Source organism: Sphaerodactylus townsendi, linkage group LG03 (genome assembly GCF_021028975.2).
Source record: "Sphaerodactylus townsendi isolate TG3544 linkage group LG03, MPM_Stown_v2.3, whole genome shotgun sequence".
Lineage (NCBI taxonomy): Eukaryota > Metazoa > Chordata > Lepidosauria > Squamata > Sphaerodactylidae > Sphaerodactylus > Sphaerodactylus townsendi.
The window spans coordinates 52,867,790-52,889,425 of NC_059427.1; the positions used below are offsets into that span (position 1 = coordinate 52,867,790).

Below are 21,636 nucleotides of genomic sequence, written 5' to 3' on the forward strand. Positions count from 1 at the left end.
TATGATTGACTGCACGTGTGTGGTTGTGCATGTGCAACACGCAAAATGAAAAAAGGGTCTCCCTACAATGGGAGGGCAGTGGCAGGCGGATTCTCCCTGACTTGACGGCGTGATGGAAGAGAGGGAGATAAAGCGCCTCCTGCCTGGCCATTCAGGTGGGAGTGGCTCCAACCTGGGATTTTGCAAAAGGTTCATTGGTTTAGCATTTTTTGCTCATAGTACATTTCACAGAGATCACAAAGAGTGTGAAGACCCTCAATCCAAATTTGCTTCTCTCCAGCTGTAACTATTTTGAAATCAGAAAGCAAGCAGTAGGTTATCAGCAGAGGATGAGATGTTAACAGCACAGAGTTGTACCAAAGCATCATTTCTGTTTTGTGTTGCTTCTATTTCCCAAGAGCTCTGCTGAACTGAGAATCTTGTAGATAGACCGGGTACTGCAAAGTACAGCATGACTTAAGCTTAGCCATGTACCTATCTTGATGTGTACTAGAACAGGCTTCCAGAAACAGGGAAAACAGCCTTCCTGGGGGGAAGGTTAACCTCAATATGCTCCTCATGCATAGATAACTTCCTCTGCCTTGTTCTTTCTCTACAGACCTTTCTGGAAATCTGCAAACGAGTGCCAAAAACCAATATAGGCACCTTGGTCACTTCACTGGTTGCCATGGTTTGCATTCTGCTGGTGAAGATGCTCAATGATAGATTTGCCAAGAGGATTCCATTGCCTATCCCCGTTGAACTGCTCACGGTAATGCAGGGTAGCAGGGCGAAAGTCGGAGCCTTTATGTTAAAGAAAGAATTATTTGCAGTTGTCTGTGTACATTGTGGAATTTTGTCCCTCTGATGGGGTTGTTGCTTTAAAACAAGTACATGGCAACCCAAAGTCTCTTTAACTGTTCTAAAGCAACACATTAACCATTAAGTCAAAAGGCTGTGTGATGAAAGATCAGTCTGTCTAATGATCACTCATTACAAGTACCAGTCTTCTGACTGAAGAAAGGTTAGAAGTTTATTTATTCCAGGTCTTGGTGAAAACCTTTAATTCCAGACAGGAGTCAGTCAATGTTATATTTTAAGAACTTGATTTTTAAAATCTTTATTATTTTTAACTAAGAAAACAAGAAACACAATTATACTGGGAATACTAGCATATGTGAATGAGTCTGGAAGTTAACAGGTCTATTCTTCCTTGCTGAAATTGGAGAATAAAATGCAATTTCTAATATTCTTACCAAAAACCTTCACAGAAGAGATGATGTAGCCTTTCTGAAACCCACATTTGAGAGATTTGGGGGTTTAGGGCGTGGCTACTATATATAGACCCAATTATGTGAGCCTCGCATGACTTTATTAAACCATATTTGTTTCCTCTAAGGACACAATTTAAGTAAGACACCTCTGGGCATAGATTAACATTTTCCCAAAGAATAGTTGTTTCAAATTCTGTTCCCTTTGTTCTGGAATGTATTTGGTACATAAAAGCCATTTATTTATATTATCATTTTCAAGGCTGCAAGCTGCAATTTAGCTGGTACAGTAAAGAAAACCTCTAGGCCTACTTTGTCAAACATTCTAAGCAACATACCTTTCCTTGATCATAACTCTTGGCAATTGTGCAAGGGACCCGAATTTTCTTTCCTGGAAATTGGGAGATTCTACACAGCAATGTTCTTTGCATTTAGATAGCCTCTCCCCCCACCCAATTAGTGCTGGCCGTTGGTGTAGAGTTAACACAAGGAGTCTGCTCTGAAGGTGGTCAGGCTTCAACTTAATTCTGGCTCATTGGAGATGATCATCTATCTACACAGGATATGCAGCCTTTTTGGTTCAAGTGCTGAAATCATGCAGTATCCATCTGTGAGGATGCTGGTGTGAAGCAAACAAGGGAGGGGGAGAGGGTGGGGGGAATCCTTGGCCAGATACACTTGAGGAAGCCAAGTCCCAGTGATGCTGGTGGCACCCTGCCTTTGCCTGTGCCCTTTTTCAACAGCATTGAAAACTGAGAGGCTTACCATGTAACAGAGATGCCTTATGTCACCCTGTCTCCTCTTTTCAGATTATCATCTCCACAGGGATCTCCTATGGTGCTAAACTGAATGCAAATTTTGGGGTTAGCGTTGTAGGTGACATCCCCAGTGGGTGAGTACCTCTTCCTGTTTCTTACCCCTCCCACTTCCGCTCCATCCCTTTTGTGGAGATGCTTTGCAAAACCATCTTGTTTCCAGATTGATGTGAGGCTCTTTCAGTTTTACTCTGGGCCCTGGATTTCTCCTCCTTGGCTTTGCCTTTCTTATGTCAGAAATCAAAATCTCTTGTTGAAGCTCAGCTTTTTCTTTCATTACAGGATGAGACCCCCTGAAGCCCCCAATATAGACTATTTTGGGCAGATTGTAGGCAATGCTTTTGCCATCGCTATGGTTAGTTATGTCATTTGTATCTCACTCGGCAAGATCTTTGCCCTCAGACATGGCTATACTGTGGACAGCAACCAGGTAAAAAGTCCTTGTTTCTATTATTATTCTCATTTCATAAAATAAAGGAGACGCACTGGGGAAGAACTTAAGAGGGCCACTTTTATTCACATGAATTGGCTGTTTACAGATGCAGTTAGAATGTGGCATTTGTTGCATTTTGGCTTGTGCTTGCTTATCAGAAACTTATGAATAAGATATGAATGGAAGGATTTATGAGTGGGATTTTGCTTAAGCAGTGTGAGTCAGCACTGCAAATGCAAGGAGTGTAGCAATTAAGATCATGCAGATATTTGATAGTGAGAAAAAGGGGGTCACAAAATCTGTCCTCACTCCTGATATCCAAGTGTGGATTTGACTGTCTACACAGATCCTATCAACTCCATGTCTTTAGGGTTCTCTCTATGCAACCAGAAAACAGTTTCCTAGTGGCACTGAGAGATGCACACCTGCATAGGTTATGCACAAGTGGGCATTGCGCAGAGAATAAACACATGGAAGTCCAGAGGATGGCAGTAAATATTATCATATCTCTCCCATCCATTCAAAGTCATATTTACATAATCCTTTGAGTGACTGTAACACTGAGAGTTGTTTGACTTTTAAAGCTGAAGGCTCACACTATTGCAACACTATTTATTATTCACTCTAATCATTAAGTTTCATTTATTATAGATCATCTGGTTTTTTCTATCTAGTATTCTAAAGCTGTGATGAAAACTTTGAGTAATGCTTTTCCTTATTTATAATGTGGATTGATTTGTAGATGCTTATGCTTAGTGCACTGGGAATTTCATTTGATTTGATATTTGGGTGCTTAAGGTAAAACATAAGTGGCTTTTTAGCTCTGAGAGTATCTGTGTTTTGGACTTGTCAATCTCTGAGAGATCCAGGCCTCTGAACTTGGGCTAACCGACCTATATAAATTTGCATCCCTTTTCTATGGGGAATCTCTTGCAGGAACTGATCGCGTTGGGGCTCAGTAACTTTGTGGGTGCCTTCTTCCAATGTTTCAGCATCAGCTGCTCTATGTCCCGCACCCTAGTGCAGGAGAGCACGGGAGGCAATAGCCAGGTAAGCCCCAGGTAGACATGCATTTTTTCCCCTGGTGAAAGCAGACATCAGAGTATAGGAGGGTCAGGATGAGGGAATGTGTTGGTGAGTTTGTGTGTCTCAGCTGACTTATGGCAACCCCTTAGGGTGTTCAAGGCAATTGAGAAGCAGAGATAGTTTTGCATCTGCAAAGTATTCCTTGGTGGTTTCCCATTCAAGTACCAACCCTGCTTACTTCCAAAATCTGGCAAGATCGAGCTATACTATACCATTTCACATCTATCAGACAGTTTGCTTGACCATTATTTGCTTATCAGACTAGTAAGCCTCAGAGTGTTATATCAGAGAGTTAAATTGGGAAATAGTTAAAGGTCACTGTAACGAACAAACTGAGTCCAGGCAAAGTAACTTCAAAAAAGTTCTTTATTCACTGGTTAAGATGATTCGAAAGCAAGGCAGGATAACTCTGGCTCCGCAGAGTTACAGCAAGAATACAAAAGCAGAAATACTTTTCCTCAGATAAAAAAACAAGACATATTCTCACAGTCAGTAGTCATAGAAAGATAGCAGACAGTCTTAGATAATATGTCCCAGCCGGAACTCTAGGCAGCCTGCTAAAAGGAGTTTTAGGTGTGAACCGGACTGGGAACCAAGGACACAACACACAATACACAAGTTACACTTGACAGTCACAGTGGAACACATTTGAAGACTGCAATTTCAAATCTTCACCTCTCTCCCTGCACTCAGTTATCTCTATTTTGTTGTCTGCAGGTAGCTGCATTGGTTTCTTGCATCATCATTCTTGTGACCATCTTGAAGATTGGCGAGCTTTTCTATGAACTTCCCAAAGTATGTTTAATATTCTATCTTTGCTTCCTTTCATTTGTTGGAGGAATTAGTATAGTACTCTGCATGCATTATATGAGACATCACAATCTTATATATCCTGTGAAAGACAAGAACAACCCATATCTGTGAACTGAAAGGCAGTTTATAAGTTAATGAGCAAACATCTCTTTTAAGGCTTCCCGGCTCACAGATCAAAGGTCTTCCCTTAAAGTTAAGCAAAGGCTGTTAAGTTATTGTCTGAGAAAGAATTGCTATGGTACTTGGAATAACTCATGCTCTAAATCTTCCTATCCATGGTGTTTCTTTTCAGGCCATTTTAGCTGCCATTATTCTTGTTAACCTGAAGGGCATGTTCAGACAGTTCAAAGATATTCCTGAACTTTGGAGATCCAACTTTGTTGACCTGGTAAGGAAAAGGGGATGGGACTAAGAAGAAAGGGGAGCCAAATTGTTTGCTGCCTTCATTCTAGCACATTCTGGAACTGCATGATTTTGCTCAAACCAGACATCTAGCATACATCAGGAAAAAATATTCCAGTAAATTCAGATTATTTGCTAACAAAACTGATAGGCGTTGTATGATTAAACACCGCCTCCTAGGGGAAGAAACTTAATAGAACAGCAAAGAAATGACCATACAAGTATAATATGATAGTTGGTTATGTATGGGAGGGTTTTTTCATTATTAAAAGGAAGCATTCAAATATGTAATTTCTGCTGCTCTGATTGGTAAATAACCTGGATCTACTTCAGTATTTCTCCAGATGCCTCATTTGTTATGCCAGAGTCTGATTTTCCCCAGGGAATGCCCTGTCAGAATTATAACTGTGACCTATAGCTAGTTTTTTAGCCTTCAGAATCTAGTGGAGGAGGCCCAGTTTGCATTGCCTGAGCCACAGCCTGTGCAAAAGCCTAGAATACATCCATTTGTATGTGCTGGTGCAGTGGATGGCTAATTTAGCTCAAAACATATCTATGGTGTAATTCAGTGAGTTTTCCTCAAGTCGTTCTGACTTCAGGACTCCTCTGGAATTTTATTATAATCACATGATGTCTTTGCTGTCTGTTCCCCTCCCCCTCCACCCCCACCCCGCAGCTGATCTGGCTTGTAACCTTCATAGCCACCATCGTGCTCAACCTTGACATGGGGCTGGGGGTCGCTGTGGCCTTTTCACTTCTCACTGTCATCTTCCGGACCCAGATGTGAGTATTCCCTTGGTTTTAGAGGGAGAAAAAAGCCTTAGCAGTTGTCATCTGCTCAGCATGGGCTAGGTGAACCAACAGTGGTCGGAAGAAAGAATGGGAACATCTGTGTATCACTTGGTCAAAAGTTATCTTGCCAAGTGTGGAGGATGTAACTGTCTCCTCAAGCACCACATCCAATTCTTAACACTGGTGCAAGTGTAAGAGAGCAGTACAACTACATGGCAGTACAGCTGTACAGGATGCCCAGCAGTGGGGCTACTGAATGATTTTACAGTATAGTAATACCGTTACAAGGGAGATACTGTGGTGTGCTTCTCCATGAGTGCTCATGCCGTTGTGCTACTGGGGAAATTGGAAAAACATATGCTGCTGCTTATGAACACCTGTCCTCCAAACAATAAATCTTGGGAAGATCAGAGGAATAGTATACCTCCTTTCTTCTAGCAGCCCTTTAATATGAAATCTTGGATAGAATTGCTAGCTTCTGTGCCATTGCCAGAATCTACGATGGTATAGTGCTGATTTAGGGATACATATTTGCTTCTTTTATGCTTCTTAATGCAAGGTTGTATATATATATTCTTTAGGATGTGGAATAGTTTAATGTGGCCCATCTTGTCAGATCTGAGAAGCCAAGCAGGGCTGGTCCTGGCATATGAGACCATCAAGGCTGACTTTGCAGGGGGATGCAAAAGCCTGCCACCTCTGCTTCTCGCTTGCCTTGAAAGTTGGAGTCACCATAAGTTGGTTCCAACATGACAATACACTATATATTTGGATAAGCTCATCCATGCATTACAGCTTCTCAGTTGCCTTGAAAACCCCTTACTGGGGTTGCCATAAGTTGGTTCCAACATGATAGCATGATTTAGGTAAACCCATCCCCTGCAACACAACATCATTGGTATGGACAGATAGTAGCATTGCATTGTGACAGCATGTGTGTTTTTAAAATTGTTGGTTGTTCTTGCGCTGTGGTATCAATGTAACATCACACCAATCCAAGTGATATAATATTTTGCTTGCTATTAAGACTGGAGGAACCTTTGCTAATTTTTTCTCGCTTTCTGTGTTCCGCAAGGGCCCAGTATTCCATCTTGGGGCAAGTGGCCAAGACAGGCATTTACAAAGATGTAGCTGAGTATGACAAGGTAAACGTGTGGTATGGAAGTGACTGAGGGGCATAACTGTGGGGGAAATTGTATATAAGGTCGTGCTTTCCAATTGGCTCAAGCAAAATGCAGTACTTTCCTCCTGTGGGGCCAAGTCAGGAGACTGTCTCTAATGATGGCAGCCTCAACAACAAAAGATTTCAAAACGTCCCCAGGCACTCTCTTAACTGTCCTCATGACAGGCAGCAAATTCCTTCCAATGCTGTTAATAATCCAGATGCTCAGCCACTCGAAAGTTATAGCATAGTTCCAAAGTTTTCTTATCATAACAGTCTCTACTTCTTTATTTCATTTTCAAATTTCTGTCCCACCCTGTCTCCAAGAAGCAGAGGGTAATACCAAAAAGTCCCCATCAGAGGGACCCATTGTTGTTAACTCCTACTGACATAACCCTTAAAATATCTAGCTTGCGAGCCCCAAGGTGTGAGAGAGTAGGCCGGGTGTGTGGGAGTAGTACACCTCTAATTCTCCATCAAGTACACTGATAAAAAGCCTTTTGATTCAAGCCTCTGGAGCTCCCTCACCCTGCCTATGAATAACTGACTCAAGTTTACTGGGCAGTAACTGAGGCTCCTGAGCTTGCCCAAATTCCTCAGCTCCCCAACTTGATTCAGCACCAAACTCCCTGTTACTGCAGACATAGATCCAACCTGTGGCTCTTGAAACCATTTTGGAGGACAATTTAGTCATTTAAAAATTGCAGTGGCACTAAGCAATCTTGTCTCTGCTGCCCCCCCCCCCCCACACACACACACACACTTCCTTTCAAGTTCCTAGACAACCCCGCATGATTATTTTGGCACTTGAAAAGGTGGGGGTAAGAACAAGAGCTTCTAGTGTCGCTGCAGAGTCAGCCCAATCAAGATCAGGTCCTCGCAGCCATTTCAAAATTACTACATTTCCCCCTAAAATGAATAGGCAGGCATGGACTGTACCTGTGTCCTCTGTAATGTGTATTTGGCTCTCAATCAAGCTCCCTAGACATAACTCCCAATACTGCCCCAGCCATAGTACATCTCACTGACATACTCATTTAATTCTTTAGCTCATCCTGTCTTCATTTTTACAGCAGTCACTAGTCATATCATCCAAGTTCCCTGTGTGGGACAAGTTTAGCAGATATTTCAAATTTCTCAATTAGATTTCAAGTTTTTTCTCTAAGCCTAATCCCATTCCAGCAACACCACTGCCTCTCTGTTAATATAATTAAAAGGGAATAAAAATCACCCTCCATGCTTCCTAACTCTGTAGATGGTTTTTGGACTCAAGCCTGCTTCCCCAATCTCGTGGTTGGTTCACTTTCTGGACCCCCACAATTTGGTTGGAATCACTGAAATTCCCCATCTGAACTTTGAGACTTCATTCCTGGACTTGCTTTTCATCTTCCACCCCTGGACTCTCACTTGCTTTTCATCTTCCACCCCTGGACTCTGTTCTTTTCAGGATCGTATATGCTCTTTCTCCACTTTATTCCCCAGAACACCCACACTTATCTTCTGCTAGCTGGTCCCATTTTCTCAAACTATTCCCCCACTGGTTCATACATAGGGATGCCATTATCCAGGTGGGACCTAAGGATCCTTCAGAATTACAACTCATCTCCTATCTACAGATATCAGTTCCCCTGGAGAAAATTGATGCTTTGAAAGATGCTTTGAAAAATGGCATTGTACCCCACAGGAGTCTCTGCTCTCCCCAAACTCCACTCCCAAATTTCCAGGAAGCTTCCAACTTGGAGCTGAAAATCCTAACCCCACCCCAAATCCCCACTGGTGGCCAACAGAGACCAAGCAATCCTATTCATAGGCCGGTAGGCCTATGCAAAGGGTTTATTGTATACAACTGCTTTACTGTCTTGTTTTGCCATTCTGTATCTTTTTAGGAGAATAAAGACTTTTTTTCTCATTTAAGAGCTATTTCTCCCTCATTCTTTTGAAATGCTGTCCTGAATTGAGATCCCAATATACAAAACGCAACATTTATTGTCTAGGTGATAAGTGTTGGGTCTTACACATAATAATAGACCCAGTGAGTGTTTATATCCAGATCTCCCAGTTTAAAGCAAGCACCACATTAATTCCTCTCTATATTTTGTTTCTAGGCTGAACTGATCCCAGGTGTGACAATTTTTCAATCCTCTGCTACAGTTTATTTTGCAAATGCTGAACTGTATGCAGGAGCCCTAAAGAAGAAGGTAAGAAAGTCCTGAAGTCCCTTTAGAAACTTTCACTTCTTGTAAGGTGACTTCTAAAATGTACTGGGCATTATTCCATTTGGAAGAAAGAGAGACAAAATCTTTGAACTACGCTGATGATCTTCCAACAGTACAGTTTTGGCTTATATAAACTTGGGCAGAGACATAAAGCTAAATTGTGATGCTGCACACCTATGATGTTGGACATTTTCAATCAGTACATTTTCACTGAGGGAAACAACTCAGAAGCAAAGAGTGAAACCCTCAGCCCCATGGCCTTTATTGACTTCAACTGAGAGTGTGTTTTTTTTTTTCAGACAGATTACATGTCTGAGAATCCAATCACTTGTTCCCAAGGACAGCTGCAGTTTGGTCAAAGATTAAAGCAAGAAAGGGACCTCTAGATTGTGGCTTTTGGTAACCTTACTATCATGCTCAAGGAGCACACAGGGAACATCACTAGAGTTTTCAAAAACCTTAAGCTTCTGGAGTATAAATATCTGTCTCTTTTGCAGTGTGGCATTGATGTGGATAACCTAATTAAAAGAAAGAAAAAAGCTTTGAAGAAAGCAGAAAAGAAAGCCAAGAAGGAAATCAAGAAAAATAAGGTGCATCTATCTAGCATCTAGTGATTTTAAATCTAACCTCTCTATCCTTCATTTCAAAACCCTGCGCAGATTCTTCAGTCTGATCCGCATGCTGGGCTCTATTTTTAGTTGTGATAATTTTATAATGCTTTTCAGCAGTTTCAGACTAGTAAATTCTTTAAAGTCATAGCAGTTCTAAAAAAAGTTCCAGAAATGTCTGGAACAAGCAAATAAAAGTTGCATTTTGCAGCAATTAACATTTTCAAACCATCTTCAAGGGCAGTCCCATGTGGAATGAGCTACAATAATCTAATCAATGTTTGTGTTGTACAATGGTATACAAGTCGTTTCCATGTTGGGTTCCTATTCAGTAGAGGGCCTAGAACTTTGTAAACCCTTAATCAGTGAGAAGTAATATGTACATCAATATCTAAAACAATTTTAGATAGTCACTCAAAACAAACTTTCTACAGCTCTGCGCGGCTCAGCGTTGTGAAGTATAATAGGATGACATAAAATATTAATTATCTTGCTGGTTTGGTTTGGACTATAATGAAAATATAGCAAACAGTAAGTATTTGCTCTGAGGTATAAACGTTTGAAAGTTTCCTACATGTTTTTTTCCATTAAAAATCATGAAAAAGAGTCCAAATCATCTTAATCTTTGAGCCTGATACTAAAATAACTTCTGAGCATCGTCTGTGCTGTTTGTGAACAAGTGAATATTAATATAAGAAGGTATCTCTTATACTACAAGGGAGAAAAGCAAAAAGGTCTTCTAATATCATGTGTGAGAACACCTTTTGGAATAGAAGTGTATGTTCAATGAAATGTGTGCAAAATTCCTCTTCAGCTTAGCTTCTGTTAATGGAGGGATTGTTGGACAAATGTTTGGCTCATTCCATACAACACAAATAAAATGTCTTGCAAACATTTTTAAAAGAATTATTTTGGCTTTTGTTTCCCACACAGCATGGGAAAATAAAGTGTTTCAGTCCAAAACAGTTATTTTTTTCCTGTTTGCCGCCCAACTGAAGCATGTCAATTTTGTTCTGTTGTACCAGCCATTTTGTGCTGCTGGAAAAATTCTCTGTGTGCCCACCATTTGCTGAAGGTTTCTGACGAAGATTTCCTTTGCTTGCAGCTCATTTGCCCACAATTTCACTTTGTAAAATATATGAATAAAATTAGTTAAACTGGAGATCCAGCACACATGTCACTTTTTTTTGGAGGGAGGTGTCTTTGAAGCTACGATGGCATGATATGATGATCTGAAATATGCGATTATGTTGAGTCATCATAGCTTCAAAGACACCTCTTTTTTAAAAAGAAAGGAAAAACAACACATGTGCTGGATTGCCAGTTCAAACTAACTTTATTCATGTACTTTACACAGCAAAATCGTGGGCAGATGAGGTATAAGCAGAGGAAATTTCAGTTGGAAACTGTCAGAAAATGGCGGATACACAATAGAGTCTCTGCATCAGCACAAAATGGCAGATGCAAACTGAAGAAAATATGAAAGTGGAAATTGTTGAGTCAGGCGGAGAAAATAAAATGTTTCTTGCTTTCTGCACAGCAAGCAGGGAACATCTTGAAAATGTTGGTGGGAAAAAGAATCACTCTTTAGCATTTTCGGAATAAAAAGCTTTGAGGGGAAAAATTTAAAAAGTCTTTGAAATGTTTGGAGGAAAAAGCTGTGCAGGATTCCAGCAGAAAACATTTTATATATCAGACTCACGTTTTATTTGTGTTGTGTGGAATGGTCTGCTCATGATCCTTGTACAACCATGAGAGCTAGCCATTTACTGCAATCACATACGGTACATTATTAAATAAGCAACAGGTGTACAAACACAAATTTAGATAACCTATAAGTGGATTTAGTGGTTTGAATACAATGAAATTTTCTTTGCATAACAATATACCACAGATTTTTAACATGAGGTCAATTATACTTGTGGAAGTGGACCAAAGGATACATGCCATTGTTGGCAGCACAGTCGGAGGAAAGACACGACCTCTGTATGTCTGTCACCTGCTATACAATGGCTCTTAAAATGTCATGCAGCAAAGCAGTCATGGGTTCTTTTTAACTTGTGTCATCCTCCTATTTTGGTAACAGAAAATAGCTCCTGAGGCCATAAACGGATATGACGCTGGGAACAACAATCTTGGCTTTGTTGATATAGACATGGAAACAAAATCACAGGTAATTATCAGTTTGTATGTTAAAAAACAGAAGCTTCAGTCAACATTGCCATGGTATTCAATGTGACCATCTACCAGGGTGCAATACCCAAATATTATTAGGGAGGTTATTATAGTTCTACCCCAGCCTGCACCATTTGATTTTTTTGCCTCAGGCATCAAAACCCTTGGTTGTCTGAGTAGGAATACTTGTCCCATTTTCTGCAATTTTCACAGAGATACTGACACTATCATTGCAAGGACAGCTTGTGTAGTTTTTTACCAGACAATTACCGTATATACTCGTGTATAAGTCGACCCGCATATAAGTCGAGGCACCTGATTTTACCACAAAAAACTGGGAAAACTTATTGACTCGCATATAAGTTGAGGGTGGGAAATGCAGCATCAATTGAGGCATCAGTAGGTTAAATGTTTTTGAATATTTATTTCAAAGAAAAACAGTAAACTGGCTCTGTAAGTGGAAAAGAGGGTCAACAAGAACAATATGGTATCAACAATAACTTTAAAAGTACAAAAACCTTAGCTCAACCAGCAACCAAGCTAAAACGCAAGAGTTAAAATCCTTCAAAACTGGATTCCTCATCATCATCTGTATGTCCAAATGTAACCCAACTTAGATTTTAAGAGGGATATTATCAGAAATGAAAATCTAGTATTAGCTTCCATTGTAAACAATTGGGGATGGGGCATCCCCTTTGGGGGTCAATAACTTTGGATCCCCTGACCCAAACTTCACCAAACCTGGCTGGTATCATGAAGAGACTCTCCTGATGAGACCAGCCAGGTTTGGTAAAGTTTGGTTCAGAGGGTCCAAAGTTATGGACCCTCAAAAGGGTAGCCCCATCGACTAATAGCTCCCATTGAAAACAATGGGGAATGGAGGCACCTCCTTTGGGGGTCCATAACTTTGGACCCCCTAAACCAAACTTTACCAAACTTGTCTAGTATCATCAGGAGAGTCTTCTGAGGGTACTCTGAAATTTTGGTGTCTCTAGCATAAAAACTGCGCCCCCTGCTGGCCAGCAAATTAAAAACACAAAAAAAATTTTAATGACTCGCATATAAGTCGAGGGGAGCTTTTTCAGCATTAAAAATGTGCTGAAAAATTCGACTTATACATGAGTATATACGGTACATTGATTCTGTCAGAAATAAAATGCAAGTTACTGGGCTAATGACTTCTGACTTAATGCAGAAGTCACCTACAATCTAGGGTGAAATTCTGTCACATTGTAAATTGACAGGAGACATTCAGGTAAAAGTCATCATTTCCACAAGAAATGCTCCAGCCCTCTATTCATTTTTTGGGTATCATAGGGGCAGAGAGGAATACCCTCTGACAAGTAAACTGCCACTAGCTGGATAACATTTTTTTCCTTTCTCACAGGAGCCAGGTGATGATCAGAAAGGTGGTAACATAGTAGTGCCTGAACATAATGGAGGTGTGAAGGATTTGAAGCACCAAATTAACATCCATCCACAACCATGCTGCAAACCTACCTTAGAATCTCTGGGGCTCGAAAAGCCTCCTCTTCACTCTCTCATCCTTGACTTCACTTCTGTCAATTTTGTAGACACCGTCTGCATAAAGACCTTAAAAAATGTAAGAGGCAACAAGAAGAGAAGAGTAACTCTAACATAAAAATATGAATTTGTAAAAGGCTAACCTTTATACAGGAAAAGCTTTCAGATGTTCAGAGTTCAATGTTGTAATAGCAATATTGCCAAGATGTTTCCAAGAAGGATCTAAATTACTTTGCAACTGTGCTCTCAATGGCTGACTTGTCCATTTGAGCCCTCCCATTGGCTTCATCTGTCTGCTAAATCCCACTCTTTAATTTCATCTGTAATGGAAATAACTGATGTTTTCATACTTTGTTGAACCGTGATAATCATATGTGAACATGGCATCTTTTCCCAGCTTTTCTTAGGCAGGCATGGAGTCTCAGTGTGATACAATGGTTGGGCAAAAGTTAGGCCACATCCCTGCTCATCTATGAAGCTCACAGAATACCTTTGGGCCAGTCACTTTCTCTCATGATAACTTATATCACAGGGTTGTTGTGAGAATAAAGTGAAAGAAAATCACCTTTGCTACCCTGAGCTCCATGAACAAAGAGCAAGATAAAAATATGATAAGCAGGTATCTGGACTCCATCTACAAAGGTAACTGCTGGTGTCAAAGAGCAGATGGATCATAGGATCCATTGGAATAATGTGGAATAGTTGTCCCACAACACCCACATTTCCCCCCTGACTGGATAGGCAAGAAAATTGTTTCAGAAGAGTTTCTTGTCTCAACTGTTTGTTTGTTACCTTTGGCAGATATTTAGAGATTTCCGGGAGATTGAAGTAAACGTCTATCTTGCTGGTTGCCATGGTAAGTAGGCCTGGAAAATCATGTTCAACCAAGCTGCAGTGAACAAGCCATCACCTGAGAATGTTCGTTCTCAATGATATCCTGGTGCCTTTGGATTCACAGCTTTGTTCTTCCTGCTGATTTCCTTTTAAATTGGCCCTCATTTTCACCCACAACATTATCTGCTATTTTATCAAGTTTTAACTGTTGATGACATACATATTCAGGGTTGATGACATGCATAGGACCATATTGGGGGTTGCCAACCTCCAGGTGGACCCTGGAGATCTCCCAGAATTATAATTTATCTCCCGAAGCGAGAGATGAATCCCCCCGGATAAAATGGTTGCTATGTGGGGTGGACTCTATGGCATTATACGCAGTGGTGGGATTCAAATAATTTAACAACTGGTTCCAGTGGTGTGATTCAAATAATTTAACAACTGGTTTTTTACAAGCACCATTTTAACAACCGGTTCTGCTGAAGTGGTGTGAACCTGCTGAATCCCACCACTGATTGTACCCTGCTGAGGTCCCTGTCCTCCCCAGGATCAATCCCTAAAATTTTCCAGCCGAGATTTAGCAGCCCTTGTCTACTGGGGCATAAACAAAGTACAAATTAAGCCTGTAGATGCATGAATACAAATCCTGTTTAAGGATAGTGTAAGGAATTCCATAGACGCAGAAATAAAAGGCTTTGGGAGTAAAAGTCCATTTATTAAGACATCTTAGAAAGCTCAAGTACACGCAGTGGCAGGAATGACGCTTCCCGCCAGAAGCACAGGTTATAATACCATTCACCCCATCCCCCCTTCCTGCTTCCCATGGGAACAGAGTCTTCATCTCCCGCGCAAAGATAAAGTCTCCGCCGATGCATCTGGCCCATCGCCCGGGCTGTGGAATGCACTCAAGGTTACTTCACCCTCAACACCATTGAATCCTTTACACTCTGCCTCCCTAAAGAAGACCCCTTCCCCAGGTTTATGCTTGGAAAGGTGGAAAGCAGAAGCAAAATTAGAGGGCTTCAATGTTTAGGAATAAACCCATTGATGATTATACCCAGAGGAATATCCCGCAGAAACTACCGTATTACCAAGCGTTTGCGGTGCGAGAGTCCAGGATAAGCGTCAATTTAGTAGTGCTTGTGGCCATCAATAATAATAGTCGGTGGGGGGGCCTCTCCGGTGAATTAGGTGCCAGACATCGGGCGGGAGCCTCCTTGAGCAAGCTGGAATGGAAGACAGGATGGATGTTACTAAAGAGTTGAGCAAATCTAAAGCTGAGCAGTGACATCATTAATCACTTTAGTAATCTAGAAAGGTCCCACAAATCTCTTGCCAAGTTTGGAATATTTATGCACGTCTCTGAAGATTTTTGTAGACAAATACACCCAGGAGCCCCTGCGCGGAAATCGGCGGTGTTTATCCAGCTTACGGTTTTGGGAATCCGCACCTTGTTGTAAGGCAGTCTGGACCGACTTCCATCCCTCGGCTAGGGATGAAATCATTGTTGGAATTCTGGGGGGTCCAGCAACTCGCGGTGGATTGTAACCTTGTGGGAAGGAGGCGACCAGACACAATTTCAAAGGGGTTTTTCTTTGTACTACTATGAACCGCATTGTTGTAGGCGTACTCCGCAAGCGGGATAAGCTTCGTACCAATTGTCTTGGTGGTAGTTGGTGTAACAGCGTAAATACTGCTCTAGGGTTCTGTTAGTTCTCTCGTCACCGCCCGTCACTTTGAGCGTGGTAGAGGCGGCGGCGGCCCGGCGGCTAACAAGCCGCGCTTTCCAGAACTTTGAGATGAATTGGGGCGGCGGTGAGGAGACCACCTTAGCAGTAGGAATGGAGGCGGTAAACATGTTGAATAAATAGCCGTGCCAACTTAGGGCCGGAGGGATGGAAGCACATGGAATAAAATGGGCTTGCTTAGAGAATAAGTCTACCACCACCCATAAAACCGTGTTGCCATGACTTTCGGGCAAATCTGTAATGAAAATCCATGGAGATGACTTCCCAAGGAAGCTACGGGAGAGGTTTCAATAGTCCATAGGGCTTTCCGGGATGGTTTGAAAGCTTCTGCACAAACCGAGCAGCCTTTAATGTAATGCCTCAATGTCTTTGCGTGCCACAGAACTGCGGTAGACTGGGTGCAGAGTTTTCAAAAAGCCAAAATGTCCAGCCCGAACGGGCATCGTGGCAAGCTTCAAGAACCTGCTTACTTGGAGGGGAGACGCGTACCAACATTCCCCTCCGCCAAACTCCATTCTCCAAAGCGCGGTGGGAGTCTCCTTGGCCGCTGGAGGCTCGTGCAGCCCGCCTCCTCCAATTCCGCGGGAAAAGGAGGCAGAGACTGGGAGCGGTGGAGGAGAAGTGGGCGTTTGAGATGAGGTGACAGCCAACCCCAACTGGGAGAGGGAAAGAACAGTCGTGGAATGTCACCAAGTGGGCAGCCCACCCTCCCGGTGAAGCGTGGTGGCCGTCAGCCAGTTGTTGGTTTTCCCAGGGAAAAAATGGACTGTAAAGCAGCGAAAAAATGCGGCCTTGAGAAGTTGTTTTGCGGACATTTTGGGGGGGGGGTGGAAAGAGCTGCAGGTTTTATGATCCGACCAAACTTGAAAGGGATGCTTAGCCCCTCCAGCCAGTGAAAGCAAGTGGAGAGTGCTACTTTGATGGCCGCGGTCTCTTTGTCTCCCACAGTCCAGTTGAGCTCGGCACCAGAATTTTTTGAACAAATAGGCTTACCGCGGAACCAGTCTACCATCTTTATTTTTCTGCAACAGGGCTGCCCAAGTGCTTTGTCCGCGTCCGCGTGAACCACAAGCCCGGGAGATCGAGGTCAGGGTGCTTTAGAATAGGTTAGGTGGTAGCGCAGATTTTAATAGTTGAAAGGCTGTTTGACATTTCTCAGACCAGACAAAGGGGCCCGGGCTTGGCGGACAGTGGATCTTTACCCGCTTAGTGCGTAAGAGGTCTGTGAGAGGGAGAGTCAGTTCAGCAAATTGGGGTATAAAATCACGATAGAAATTAGCAAAACCAAGAAGCTGACTGGAGTTCTTCGCGGTTGGTGGGGCAGGCCATTGGAGGACCTCGTCAATTTTAGCAGGATCCATTTTAAGCCCTCGGTGAGATCCGGTAACCCAAATAGTCAATGAGGTCTGATGAAAACAGCATTTGGAGAGTTTGGCAAAGAGAGTTGTCAAGCAAGCGTTTCATACCTCTCGAACCAATATTTCATGCTCTTCTATCGCTTGAGTAAATTAAAAGCGTCATCTAAGTATACAACAACTCCCTTGTACAGTAAATCATGAAGAACTTCGTTGATAAGAGACCATGAAACTCGGGGGGCCCACCCGAAGGGGCATTATTAAATATTCAAACTGTCCAAACTTTGTGTTAAAAGCAGTCAGGTGTTCATATCCTTCCAGCAATTCTGACTCTGTAGTAAGCTTCTCTCAAGTCCAATTTAGTAAGAATGCGTCGCTTTGCCGAGTGCATCTAAGAGGTCCTTGATCAAAGGCAAAGGATATTTATTGGACAGGGAGACGCGTGAGACCTCGATAATCTGTGCAAAGCCGTAAAGACCCATCTTTCTTTTGACAAACAAAAGCGGGGAGCAGCGTCGCGTGTGTTTGGTAGCCGCCATTATGAAGGCTTGAGCAAGGTTCTTGTCTAAAGAGCCGCGAAGTTCCTTCTCCTCATTGGGACTCATGCGGTAGATTCTACCCGCTTGGGTAGTTTAAGCCCCTGGTTGTATGACAATTTACAGTCAGTGTCTGTGGGGTGGCAACTGATCGCATTCCTGCTCCTGAAAAAACTCTGGCTAGAATCTGATATGCAGGTGGGATGTCAATAGAATGGGGAGCAATCACTGAAGGAAGCCAGAGAGGGGTGTGTCAGGAGGCGTTAGGTTTTCTTCCCAATTCATGTGTTCACCGCCAGGGAGGGTCAGTGAATTCTAGGATCCTTTCTTTCCAAATGAATTTTTGGTTCATGTAACAATAACCAAAGGCATGCCCAAAACTATGGAGTGTTTGGCCACTACAATGCAGAAACTAATTTTCTCCCCAATGGTGGTACTAGCGGAGGAGAACGGCTGTGTTTGAACTGGGCGGTCCTTACGTTTCGAGGGCTGCCGTCCATTTGGAGTGAATGGTATGGGCTTAGCCAGGAATTAGGTCCAGACCTAGCTCCTCTGCCACCTGGGGCGCATTAAGCAGTGGGAGCAGCGGCGGAATCCACAAGGGCCGAGGCTATAATCTGAGTGTGTGTTTAAGCGGGGTTGGCCAGAAATGCTTGAACAGTAATGGGGCGCTGCCTTCACTCACAGCGTCAGGAGTAGGGCCCATGTCCATGGGGGCTGGAAGAAAGGCAAACAGCTGCTTCCCCTCCTCTGGGTGTGCCGGTCACGCTTTGGGCGAGCCAGTGGGGAGGCTGACCCGACCTGCGTGGTGGTTTGGCAGGCCAGTCTTGGCGGAGCTGGGCGGTTGGTTTTGCTTCTTGGGACAGTTGGCGGCTAGATGACCTGGCCCTCGCGGTAAAGACACAACCCAAATTCGGCGGCAGCGTTCAGAGAATGGTTTCGGTAGGGCTGGCTGGAAGAGCGACTTGGTGGACACAGTAGTGGCTTTAGAGGCGTGGCCTCCTTGGCAGCGTATTCCAAGCGAGATGCCACTTGAGACCCCAACTGGATCAATCTGCAATGAGTACGAGGAACCCGAATTAAAACACCGTTTCCGTAGCTTGCTGTCCACAGCATCCGAGAAGTATTAGCATTTCATGCGTTCAGGCCGCACTCAGGAGGAAGTCGAGCAGCAGCCCGCCTGCGAAATTCCTGGACAAATTCTGCAAACGGTAGGTTGCCTTGCTGGATAGTTTTGATGGTGCGGATAGCTTCATTCCGACCTGGATCTTGGTAGCTCTTAAAAGCTTGGAGGAGCGGCGGGCACTGTGCGAGAGTCCTCATCCTGCAAATCAAAACAGTCACGAACCAGTCGACTGCTGCCCCATCCAGGACTGAGCCGATGTCCATTATTTTAAGCGTTCAGACCCGGTATAGATCATCATAGTCTTCCAAGTGGGCATTGAGTTGCAAGATGAAGTAGGGAAGTTTGGAAGGCGGTCCCATCAAAAGCGGGCTGGTATCGGGGGGGGCGATAGTAGCCCGTTGGATGGCTCTTAGCGCTTGCAGCTGGGGAAGGTGGTTTAAGCTGGTTGAGCAGGCTGGGCAGGCAGCTGTTATGCGAGGGCGAATCGAGCGCTGGCGGTGCAGCTGGCGTTTGGGTGGCAGGACCTAGATGCGTGGCCCCTGGCACCGGCATGATCAGTAACAGCATAGGCTCCAACTTGGGGCCCCCTGGTCCTGCTGCCTCATAGTTCCCTCTCCAACGCATGACCAGCTCCCTCTCCTTGCGAGTCAATGCATCTTGAGTCTTTATGCAAAGCAGCTTTTCGTTCTAATTTAACCAGTTCGTCCCGTTTAAGGGCTTCAGTGATTCACTTTGCGTCGCGAAGCCTGGGCGGCTTCGGCGTTGTCGTTGTAAATCCAGTCTGGACTGTTCCAGGACTTTATCATGGACTGACAGATTCTGGGCATATTATTCGTTGGAAGTAGCGTCTTTTGTACCCGGTCCAACTTCGAGTTGGACTTCTTTTAGCGTTGCTGTTCCCGGTCCCTCTGCCGGGTTTCGCTCTTGCTGCAACTGTGCCCGTTCCTCCTCCCATAGCTGGCGTTCCACGCGGTTCCATGCGCTTGGGCTTCTGCTGATCGCCCACTTCCTCATCCCAGTCCTCTCGATGGGAGAGCGATCCGGCTGGGAATGCAGGCTTTCCTCTGACTCTTCGTGCGTCAGGAAGCGAGGCATTAGAAGGCACCGGTAACCACCGTAGCCACCGGTGGCCCCTCGGTACACCTCAGGTGCGGTGCGTCGGACGGGATCAGGGGTCGATTGGGAAGCGATGCGGATACCCTCCCAATTCCAGGTTGAGTCCGGTGTCCTTTGGGCCGGGCCCCAGTGCTGTGCCGCGGTGGTTCCTTGGGAGCATCACCAAAATCTGAGTCCAGGAAGCGTTCAATGGATTCCTGGGTTTGCAGCATGAAAGGTGGTCAGACCCGTCTCTTCCATGACAGGTTGCATCTGAGGTTTGTAATCCACATGAAAGCGGGTAGAGATCCGATCCACAGGCTTTTCGATCCATGGACAGCGCCCAACGACTCATGGAAGTCCCCATTGTCGTCGTCCGTCCCTCGTTCCAGCGAGGTAAAAGGAAGACTTCGTGCTGATCTGAGGGCGGAAAAGAACCACCAGCGAGCCCACGTTCTCCTGCGGTTTCTCCAGATCCAGAAGGGAAAGGTCGGACCCTCTTTGGGGAGCTACCGCTTTTATTCCATGACATTCAACCTCTCCGCTCGCCAAGACAGAGGTCCACTGCACAGGAATGTAGATGATTTAGGATTCCTGCCACAATGTAAGGAATTCCATAGACGCAGAAATAAAAGGCTTTGGGAGTAAAAGTCCATTTATTAAGACATCTTAGAAAGCTCAAGTACACGCAGTGGCAGGAATGGCGGCTCCCGCCAGAAGCACAGGTTATAATACCATTCACCCCATCCCCCCTTCCTGCTTCCCATGGGAACAGAGTCTTCATCTCCCGCGCAAAGATAAAGTCTCCGCCGATGCATCTGGCCCATCGCCCGGGCTGTGGAATGCACTCAAGGTTACTTCACCCTCAACACCATTGAATCCTTTACAGATAGAAGGGTGGATACTGCCACTATCCTACCCTTCTACCAACCACATCTTTCTTGCAACCTAAGAAGATTTTCTCCAATTGAATTGGCTCTTCTGTTTGTAGAAATTGAACTGGAGATCTGCTTAATTGTTGTCTGTTATAACCTACTCTACTTCTGAGCTCTCTGAGATATCTGGTTGTCCACTGCTGGAGACAGAAAAGTGGATGAGAAAAATATTTTGTCTTATCCAGCAAGAAAACTCCTTAGGTCAGGCGAAATCTAGTTGATAGATGGATTGTGGCCCTCATTATTTTCCCTAGTTGGGTGGGATTGTCGTGTCAAAGTTGTCGTGTCAATCAGCACCTGAAAACATATCTGTCCATGACAATGCTTTGTTCTTGTCTCCACAGTTTCAGTCATTACACAGATGGAAAGAGGCAACTTCTTCAGTGAAACCATCACCAAGCACCACCTTTTTGCATCGGTGAATGACGCTGTTACCTATGTCACTAGGAATCAGGGAGAAAATTTGCCCCAAACTGCCACAGTAAGCAGTCTGCCTTTTTGGTTTCATTTATTAAACGTTATTCTTCTGAATAATTTCTCATGTCTCATACACATATTTTTCCCCCCATAACTGGTTCAGTGAATCTCTTTATTCCATCACAAGAATGTTTTACAGTGCAATTGTAACTAGAGCTATAGCCTTCTAAATCCATTGAAGTCAGTGCACTTTTAAAGGTGTTAATCTGTTTAGGATTGTGTTGCATGTCTTCTGTGCATTGTATGTTCAG

The 21,636-nt window shown here is 43.7% G+C and overlaps 2 protein-coding genes across 5 annotated transcripts in view; one reads left to right on the plus strand and one right to left on the minus strand.

Moving 5' to 3' along the window:
• The window catches only part of GATA2 (GATA binding protein 2), a 627,541-nt gene that overhangs the window by 550,192 nt on the left and 55,713 nt on the right, over nt 1-21,636 (minus strand). The window lies entirely within an intron of this gene.
• SLC26A6 (solute carrier family 26 member 6) overlaps nt 1-21,636 on the plus strand; it is a 38,488-nt gene that overhangs the window by 13,272 nt on the left and 3,580 nt on the right. For all 3 annotated transcript variants that reach the window (XM_048489752.1, XM_048489753.1, XM_048489754.1), the window contains 14 exons: nt 599-751; nt 2,060-2,142; nt 2,348-2,495; nt 3,435-3,548; nt 4,302-4,379; nt 4,690-4,785; nt 5,476-5,582; nt 6,667-6,736; nt 8,859-8,951; nt 9,467-9,559; nt 11,664-11,750; nt 13,140-13,355; nt 14,078-14,132; nt 21,253-21,389. In XM_048489752.1, coding sequence (XP_048345709.1) covers nt 599-751; nt 2,060-2,142; nt 2,348-2,495; nt 3,435-3,548; nt 4,302-4,379; nt 4,690-4,785; nt 5,476-5,582; nt 6,667-6,736; nt 8,859-8,951; nt 9,467-9,559; nt 11,664-11,750; nt 13,140-13,355; nt 14,078-14,132; nt 21,253-21,389 — 1,530 coding nt within the window. The remainder of the gene's footprint in view (nt 1-598; nt 752-2,059; nt 2,143-2,347; nt 2,496-3,434; nt 3,549-4,301; nt 4,380-4,689; nt 4,786-5,475; nt 5,583-6,666; nt 6,737-8,858; nt 8,952-9,466; nt 9,560-11,663; nt 11,751-13,139; nt 13,356-14,077; nt 14,133-21,252; nt 21,390-21,636) is intronic.